Source organism: Fukomys damarensis, unplaced genomic scaffold (genome assembly GCF_012274545.1).
Source record: "Fukomys damarensis isolate Sample0158 unplaced genomic scaffold, DMR_v1.0_HiC HiC_scaffold_1, whole genome shotgun sequence".
NCBI lineage: Eukaryota > Metazoa > Chordata > Mammalia > Rodentia > Bathyergidae > Fukomys > Fukomys damarensis.
In genome coordinates, this window is record NW_022900913.1 from 25,888,050 (window position 1) to 25,897,779 (window position 9,730).

The 9,730-nt window shown below is 34.3% G+C and overlaps 1 protein-coding gene across 1 annotated transcript in view; it reads left to right on the plus strand.

Moving 5' to 3' along the window:
- The window catches only part of Tars1 (threonyl-tRNA synthetase 1), a 23,757-nt gene that overhangs the window by 7,506 nt on the left and 6,521 nt on the right, over positions 1-9,730 (plus strand). The window contains exons 3-11 of the mRNA XM_010607720.3: positions 1,224-1,414; positions 3,491-3,614; positions 4,199-4,320; positions 4,793-4,910; positions 5,092-5,156; positions 5,240-5,318; positions 6,225-6,371; positions 7,219-7,317; positions 8,325-8,491. Coding sequence (XP_010606022.1) covers positions 1,224-1,414; positions 3,491-3,614; positions 4,199-4,320; positions 4,793-4,910; positions 5,092-5,156; positions 5,240-5,318; positions 6,225-6,371; positions 7,219-7,317; positions 8,325-8,491 — 1,112 coding nt within the window. The remainder of the gene's footprint in view (positions 1-1,223; positions 1,415-3,490; positions 3,615-4,198; positions 4,321-4,792; positions 4,911-5,091; positions 5,157-5,239; positions 5,319-6,224; positions 6,372-7,218; positions 7,318-8,324; positions 8,492-9,730) is intronic.

The following is a 9,730-nucleotide window of genomic DNA, read 5'->3' on the forward strand; positions in this document are numbered from 1 at the left end:
TTTTTTTTTTTTTTTTTTTTTTTTGGTACCAGGAATTGAACTCAGGATCTTGCACTGGAGAGGCAGGCATGGTGCAGCACCACTGAGCTAAATCCCTGGCTCCCTCCTTTTGCTTTTTTATGCTACTGTCATATGAAGATGATAAGTACTATAGATGTTAATGATCTGTTTTGTGATCACAGATTTACTTTCTTTTTGAAATGTTATATAGGCCAGGGCAGTGATGGTGAACCTTTTAGAGTCGAATGCCCCAACTCTAACCCCAAATCCACTTATTATTACGAAGTGCCAATATTGCCATTACTCCTAAATACAGTACTGAGGTTTTAGTTTAGAAAACATAACTCACACATAAACATCTTTTATCTTAAAAAAAGAAAAACGCGTGCCATAGGTTCAGTACCATCAGACCAGGGTCTCAGACAGAGAGGAGGTTATTTTTGTCATCTTTTTCTTTCCCGTAGATTTAATTTAGGATCTTCTATGACTGATTTATATAAAATATCCTATTTAATTTTATCAACTATATTGTACCATTCATTAAATGTGCTATATTTTACATTTCATAAAACTACATTGTACTCTCATTAAATATTTCAGGAAAGAAAGTCATTACAACTTTTTTGAATTTGTTTTTTTTGTTTTTGTTTTTTTTGGTACAGTCGGTCAAACTTAGGGCCTTGCGCTTGCAAGGCAGGCACAGTGCCACTGAGCTAAATCCCTGGCCCTGATAAATATTTTCTTTGAATGAGATCCCCTAAGTCAAATAAATTTATAATTAATTGTGAGTGGACATACAGGCTGGCCAGCTGTGCATATTATACTCTGAAAAAGATTGAAACAAAATGGAAAAGCCAGTTGTTTTTATTTGCAGTATTGCTTACTTAGAAGATCATTTAGTTAGAAAAAAATACAATTAAAAGGGTATCTTAGAAGAGAAAATTTTACCCGATGCAATAATATTTTGCAAAATGATAATAGTTGTCAGTTTAGGTTGTAAGCAATCCATTTGTTACCCTTTTAAAAAAATTTTCAGAAAAAATTAAAGAGGACATTTAATTCTTTTACTCTCATTTAGAGCCAGATTAATGTCTGCTGATTATTGCAGTGCATTTCCTGTATTGAATCAATAATCATGGGTTTTTGTATTGTCTATTTTTATTTCCTTGTCTTTTAAGGGGAATGAGTATTTACTGACTATTTCCTTCTTTGTTATCTTACAGTTGAATCCTTGGCCTGAATATATTAACACACGACTTGAGATGTATAATAATCTAAAAGCAGAACATGATTCCATTCTAGCAGAAAAGGCAGAGAAACATAGCAAGCCAATTAAAGTCACCCTGCCTGATGGTAAACAGGTCGATGCAGAATCCTGGAAAACTACACCTTATCAAGTTGCTTGTGGAATTAGGTATAAGCCACATCCATCTTGACTTTCTATGGTTTATAATTTAACTAAATTTTATTTTACTTTGTTTCTTGTTTTAGTCTCATAATATTTTTATGATGCATATAATGTTTTTAATTTACCTTGATATTTTTAGAACTCTGTGGAGCTTTATAGCTGAGTCAATTTCTGAAGGTGTTCACCTTTTCTGTCTTATAAAGTTCATGTTATTAGTACTTTTGCTTTGATCATAAATGGTACAAAGCCATGTAGATGATGTTTCGTTAGTTTGACCTAAATGTCTCAGTTTTGAAGTTGAAAATGAAAGTGGGTTGTCTTACATGGGAAAATTAATGGATATATGATACATGAAGAATTTATGCTATATAGACCCAAAGATATACACAATTTTAAAATTTAACTGGGTTCTCCAGATGTAGTGGCACACACCTGTAATACCAACACTCTGGGAGGCTGAGTCAAGAGAATCGAGGATAAGCCCAGACTGGGCAACTGAGCCAGACCATGTCTCAAAAATTAAAAAATAATAACACTGGGTTGGGAAGAAATTATCTGAAGTAACTGAGAATTAGATACATATTAAATAATACAGCAAATGCTTTCTTAATTTGATCTGATGGGATCAGTTTATCAGAACATGGTAAAGTTGGAGAAGCATAAATTTATATAGCTATGCATAAGTGTGTGTTTATGTATACGTATATATCTTGAACTGTGTACGATATGACCGTGGTCATAGCCTATTATCGTATATGTATAATATACCTAAAAGTATTTAATACCTAAAAGTATTTCTTGTAATTTTAAGTGAAGGAAAAAAAAAAAAAAAGCTATGAGGAATGGGCAACAGAGGCTTTGTATCCCTTTACAGAAAAAGCTTGCCAACATGTCATAGTAAAATTTACATTAGGGCCGGGATTTGGATCAGTGATTCCGCCGTCTGCCTTGTAAAGTGCAAGGGCCTGAGTTCGATCTCAGGTACAAAAAAAAATTTACATTAACCTTAAAATATGTAATGCGTATATACTCACTCCATGCATGCATGTATATGCATACATATACAAAAATATATTGCTGAGGTTTGAGAAAGTCTTCAGTACAGAGTCCTTCCAGATTTTTTTATGTAATCCACACCTAATTTGACAGTATTTTATTCATAACTTGCCTTTATCAAGCCTTACAAGATGTTCAATTTGGTTTCATAGAAACCATAATTCCCTCATTGAATATTTATTTATTTTTAATATACTTCACTGTCAGTGATATATGTGCACTCATTTATAGCAGCACGGTTTGTAATCGCTAGAACTTGGAAACAGCCATTTGCCCATCAGTTGGAAAGTGGATAAAGAAGATGTGGTATTTCTACAAAATGGAATATTACTCAGCCATAAAGAATGAGAAATTAGATTCATTCATAGGAAAATGTATACATTTTGAGGATATACTCCTAAGTGAAATAAGTCACGTGTGTAAATACCAAATAGTTTCTCTGGTGTAATGAGATAACTGACATTGTGAAATGGGAAGAAAAGGGCTAAAGGTGTAGGGAAGGTGGGCTGGGTAGGGCAAGGGTAATAAGGGAAAAGAAAAAAATGTGAGAAAATGATAAAATGGAAATAAAGTGTTTGTAAGTGGGGAGGGGAGGGGAGGGGGTGAAGGGAGGGCAGGGACAAGGGGAAAAAATGAGAACCAAGACCTGTCATGTAGAGGTACAAGATCCCAATAATGAATGTAACTGTACTGTATACCTTAAATGTACCAATAAACTACATTAAGAAAATTATTTAACTGTATCACATATTGAGTTGAACCACATGAAATCACCATATGAATTGCCGAAAATGGTTATCAGCAATTCCATGTTTTTGAGGCTGAGATATAAAGTATTACTTAATGTAAAATAGCAGTGTTCTGAGTTTTCAGGATCTTCCAATTTTATTCTTGGGTACATTTTTTGGCTTATTGAAGATAAATATGGTGGGGTTTTTTTTGTTGTTGTTCTCAAGTTAGGTTTTGTGTGAGAGGAGATTATTTTGTAGACTCTTGTGTTTTCATGTTGATGTTTCCTTTTTCAAGTCAAGGCCTGGCCGATAACACAGTTATTGCAAAAGTGAACAAAGTTGTTTGGGACCTAGACCGCCCTTTAGAGGAAGACTGTACCTTAGAGCTTCTTAAATTTGAGGATGAGGAGGCTCAAGCAGTAAGTGTCTATTCAGTGTTCACCAAATTTAGGATAAAGACAAGACCCATGCCTTTGAATATATTCTGACTCATCTGAATGACCATCTTAAAACCAAATGCTGCCATTTGATTTCAGTGTTCATACAGTAGTTGTCCTTGTGTTTTATTATTGTGTTGTGGAGTTCAGTTGTACCCCCATGTTTGTTTTGGGCCAATGAGATAAAAAAAGATGTAATTTATAAATTATGTTCCGTAGCCAACTAAAGGCTAGATCATATGTAGCATCTGGGATATGGGGCTGTAAGCACAGTGACTCAAAAGAACCCAGGCTGTTGCATTCAATAAGACAGCCATGCTGAATAACAGTCGTTTTCAGATCACAGACTCCATTCTCTATAATGATGCTCATAGAAATACAGTTACATAATTAAAAGCTTTTTAATTTTGGTTATAGATAGAATAACCCTGTAGTTAATAAATTCTTAAATTTGGATTTTTGTTTATTGCATTTATTTATGATAAATTTCATCAGTCTCTAAAAAACATTAACTCACAACTTTATATACCAAGGCTGAAGCCATCTATTTTTCTTTGCTTTTTCAGGTTTATTGGCACTCAAGTGCTCATATCATGGGTGAAGCCATGGAGAGAGTTTACGGTGGATGTTTATGTTATGGTCCACCAATAGAAAGTGGCTTCTACTATGACATGTACCTTGAAGACGGGTAAGTTATATAACTATATAATGAGAAGTGAAATCTGAATGATTGTGGGCCTGTAAGTTATTTTTAGAGTTCTCAGCAAAGGAGGAAGAAGGATTAAAATTCATTTCTTTATAGTTACCAAATACTCCAGTGGTCAAAACTTGAAGTATTTCAATTCACTGGTGTTAATAGAGGCTCTGATGAGATCTAGCTCTGGACTGATGGAGGTAGAGCCGTATGGTACATTGGAAAATAAAAATGGAACTGATCCTATCCTCTTCTTTACACCTGCTAATAGAATTAATTATCAGTGGGAAAGTTCATCATGATGACCAAGATAGAAGCTACTGAAAATGTGAAAATTTATGACAAATATTTTAAATTTTTAATACATGATGGAAGGGTATAATTTACATCTTCTATAGAAATATCTCTCAAAGCCTAATGTGATTAGAGTGGACTGTAGAGAGATTTATACTTTCTTGTCATTTAGAGGTGTGTCCAGCAATGATTTCTCGTCTTTGGAGACTTTATGTAAGAAAATCATTAAAGAAAAACAAACTTTTGAAAGATTGGAAGTAAAGAAAGAAACTCTATTGGAAATGTTTAAGGTAAGTTGAACTTAACTAATAACCTCTACTTCATTTGTTAATATCACTTGAAACAGTTTTTTTATATTGGCATATTTTTATTCCTGTTGTGTTCTAATAAATGTACTTTGAATTATATTTTAGCTATAGTATTGAGAAGTAAAAGTTAAGGAAGGTTTAAAATTCTTTTTCCTATTTTTAGTACAACAAGTTTAAATGCCGGATATTGAATGAAAAAGTAAATACCCCAACTACAACAGTTTATAGGTGAGACTATCAAATGTCATTAAATGCAACTGATATACTTATGAATTTGTTTTTAATAAAATTATTTTCATTTCATCTTTTAGGTGTGGCCCCTTGATAGATCTCTGCCGGGGACCTCATGTCAGACACACTGGCAAAATTAAGACTTTAAAAATACACAAAGTAAGCAAAATAAAGATTATATATACATATATTTGTCTCATAGGTATTTATATGTTTAAGCTTTCATTGGTTTTCCTTTTTACCGTTTTTTTTTTCTTGCATATGTTGATTTCTTTTTTCATGCTGTCTCCTAAGTGGGTGTCTTATATATACATATATACATATATGTATTTCTATTGTCAGTTTCTCACTAGAGACAGCACATGAAATAAAGGTGGGAGGATTCACAGTATCATGCAGTTATGGGCTGTCATGCCTCTGAAAGTTTTTCAGTCTTAATATAGGACTATATGCTTCTCCCTGTGTTTCTTAATAATTACCCAAGTTCTTAATGCAACTGAGCATGTCAATTTTATACTGTTTTATAGACATGGTAATTATTAGATTGTACTTGAAGTCATTTCAAGACTTTTTTTCTTGGTTCATTTCCATTTTTGCTTACTTTGTGAGGGATGCTCTTACAATTAGAATAGTGTGTGTGGAATTGTGATCTGAGTGAGTATTGAGGGAAACAGTTAACTTTGTGTTGCAGAATGAGTGCACTTTCTCTAGATTTCGAAGCATTGCAAGACATTTAGTAGGTATGTGCCTTTTATGCCAGTTTTCTCATCAAAATGATTAGTAATGTGGTGGAACGTGCCTGTAATCCCAGCACTTGGGAGGGTGAAGCAGGAGGATTGTTGAATTTGAGGCTACATAGCAAGGTCATGTCTTACAAAACATAATAATAATGATGATGATGATGATGATGATAGTAATAGTGATAAAGGAAAGATGGGGAGAGGAGAAGCGAAAGCGTAGACTAATTAGGATGAATTTGACTTATAAGGTGCTTATCAGAAATAACATCTCAAGTGAGGTGTTTACAGATTTGGGTGTTGTATCATGGATGATCTTTGTTTTCAGAATTCCTCCACGTACTGGGAAGGCAGAGCAGATATGGAGACTCTCCAGAGAATTTATGGCATTTCATTTCCCGATCCCAAAATGTTGAAAGAGTGGGAAAAGTTCCAAGAGGAAGCTAAACACCGAGATCATAGGAAAATCGGGAGAGTATGTTGAAGAACAGTGATGTGTCCAAATTGCCTTTTCTTAATTTCACTGAAATCTAACTGACGTACATACTGGAATTTCATTTGGAAGAGATGCTATAGATTTCCAGTGTCTATGGAGTCATGTACTTCATGAGCTATAAATACTTAACTAATTGTTCCATAATCTTTTTAATGACTACTTTTCCTGAGAGAAGTGTTGACCTACAGTTCTCTATAAAAAGAACATTTTATAGAGAAAATAATTTTGTAGAGCTGGAGAACTAGACTTTATAAGCTGTCTAGTCTCATGTAGAAACTGTCTAGTTTCCCTGTAAAGATAGGAACTGAGTGCCAGAAAGATTAATCAACTTGTTTCATAAGCAAGTTGTTGATGGATTTTATAATTTTCTCCTCCCATTTCTCTACCCTGAATGTTCTCTAAGCTGGAAGTTAGATTTGATAAAAATATCCCTTCCTAATATGGGGTTCCAGCACTGAGGACGCTGGCATCTACTGGTGGATTCCTGCCCCAGGGCTTTGGACATTTGATTGTGGTCATGGTAGGGCAAGGATGTAGGAGAAATGTTCACCATGACCCATTTGAGGGATTAAAAACTATGAACCTTAGCATTGTTAAGTAAACCTGACTGGATTTAGGCAAGGGATGGAATTGGACTAAGTTGTAATCAACTGCAATAATGTGGTTAAATTATACTCCGGAAACATTGACATGGTTTCTTTTTATTTAGGATTGATGCTAGTTAAACTACTAAACATCATAACCATTTTTGAACTCAGGAGTGCTGAAGCTAATGTTGATGGTGCATGTGTGTGGGTAACAAGTCTTTTGCTCTTCTTTTGCCCAGGACCAAGAACTATATTTCTTCCATGAACTTAGCCCTGGAAGTTGCTTCTTTTTGCCTAAGGGGGCCTATATTTATAATACACTCATGGAATTCATTAGGGTAAACTATATTTTTTTATTTTCTTCTAAAGATTGAGGATATAAGATGATTTAAATAAATAAGGTCTGATAAAAGGCAAAATAATATGTATTTGCAAAGAAATACATAAAATGATAAAAGTAGAAATTTGGAGTCTTACAAATTGTTAAAGATTATTTTTTCCGAACATGTAATTTTGTTCATAGATAATATATATATATATATATACATACATACATACATACATACATACATACATACACAGAGAAGTTGGTGATCTTGATGTGGGACCCGTAGCCTTTACGTAGGAGATTTGTGCTGTTTTTGATGAAAAAATTTGTATTTTTCTTCCGAAAACAAATTAGTCTTCATGTTGTTTCTTTTTGAATTACAAAATGTTTCAAGCATAAATACTGTATATAGGGAATAGTATTAGCCAATACCAGTACTAACTACATAATTTAACACCTATTTACATTGGGCTGTATTTGCTTCATATTTTCTAAGGTGTTAAATCTTATGTGTGCAATTAAGGAAAAAAAAAACCTTGGGCCCCCTTTTGATCTATCCCCCTTTTTCTCTACTATTTTCAAGTGCCATGGATCCTTGTTCTGTTTTATTTACGTCTACCTCATACCTACATACCCTTATTTATGTGTTTATGTATCAGGTCTGCATTAATTGTGGTCTTTGCTAGAGACATACAAATCCACTTTATTTGTACTGGTTACATATTGTATTATTATACACCTACTACAGTGTGTTTATGCTTTTATTGATGCACACTAATAGAAGTCTTAATTTTCCCATATTGCTCACCATGCTGCAGTAGCCTCATTTTCATGAGCCTCCTTATGTTCTTGTGTGAGAGTTTCTTCTTTGGTATATACCACAGGTGGGATTTTCAGGTCATAGCATTTGTATTTCTTGAATTTGACTAGATAGTGTAAAATCAGTCTCTAAATTTTATCCTTCGGAAGGATAAGCATTGGTTTGCCTGCATGTATGTCCTGTTTGTTCTCTAACAGAGTGAATATAGGAAAAGAGGATTCCAGGAGGTAGTCACTCCCAACATCTACAACAGCCGACTCTGGATGACCTCTGGCCACTGGCAGCACTACAGCGAGAACATGTTCTCCTTTGAGGTGGAGAAGGAGGTTTTTGCTCTTAAGCCCATGAACTGCCCAGGACACTGGTATCAGCAGCTTGGAGTTTCTATTAAAAATTTTCAAATGTTACAATTACATCTAGATTGCTTTACCTCTTTTGAAAGAATTTTTGTTTAAAAAAAGAAATTATGTAATCAGAAGAATATTTACAGCATTATTGTTTTGTAATAGCTTCCATGACCAATTAGATTCCCAGATCTGTATACATTCTGGAGTGATGCTATGGGGTTATAGTAGTGAACAAAGCAGAATATAAAGCTAGAAGATTGCCTGTGGGGTATAGCAAATTCTCTAAATATTTATTTTTTTCTTTCTTTTTTTTTAAATGAAAGAAAGTGGTGTGGCATGCCTGTAATCCCAGCTACTTCAGAGATTGAGATGGAAGGATCCTGAGTTCAAGGCCAGCCTAGGCAAATAGTAAGAACTTATATCAAAAAAGAAAGTAAAGAAATATATTCTTTCCAAAACTATGGCTAATGAATTAATATCCTTAGAAAGTCTTTCTTGCCTTGAGGCTGCTCCACTTTCTGCCCTTGAGAGATGGATAAAGAATCATTTCTGGGAGGACTTTGGAGAGCTCTTGGGTATTGGTTGTTCAGTATTCACAGCTCCTGATAGGCCTTATGGAGCAGAGGAAATTAGAAGAAACTTGGTAAAGAAACTGGATTATAGGTGTCAGGGTATCAGAATCACCTGAGTTCATTCTTAGTTTTCCCAGGTTCTGAAGCACCTTCTGACTAACAAGCTGAAGCACTCTGGGGTCTGATTGGAGACCAAATCCAATTTTATTTTCTAAATTGTGTATATAGCTAACATTTTCATGGTACTAAGGATTGAACCCAGGGCCTTCACACTGAAGTACATCCCAGCTGTTTTTAAAATTGTTTTAAATTTTAGATAGGTTCTTAGTAAGTTGCTAAGTTGCCCAAGCTGGGCTCAAACTTGAAATCCTCCTACCTCAGTCTTGAAGAGTACTGCGATTACTTAGGCATGTGCTACCACTCCTGGCTTTTTTTTTTTTTTTTTTTTTTTTATTTTCTTCAAGTTGGTTAAAAAGTGTCACAAGATTTTTGCATATTAAGGACTCGAAGTTTTAAAACAAAAAGGAATTTAGGGTATCATTCCCAGGAAAAAGAAATATATCTGGGGTCAAGTGTGTGCCATCCCACTATTTGCCTAAATTGTACTTTATTCCCAATTGTTAATTTAGCAAGGTACAATGATGGAAATTAATCATCGCCGCACAAGGACCTGAGTTTGATCCT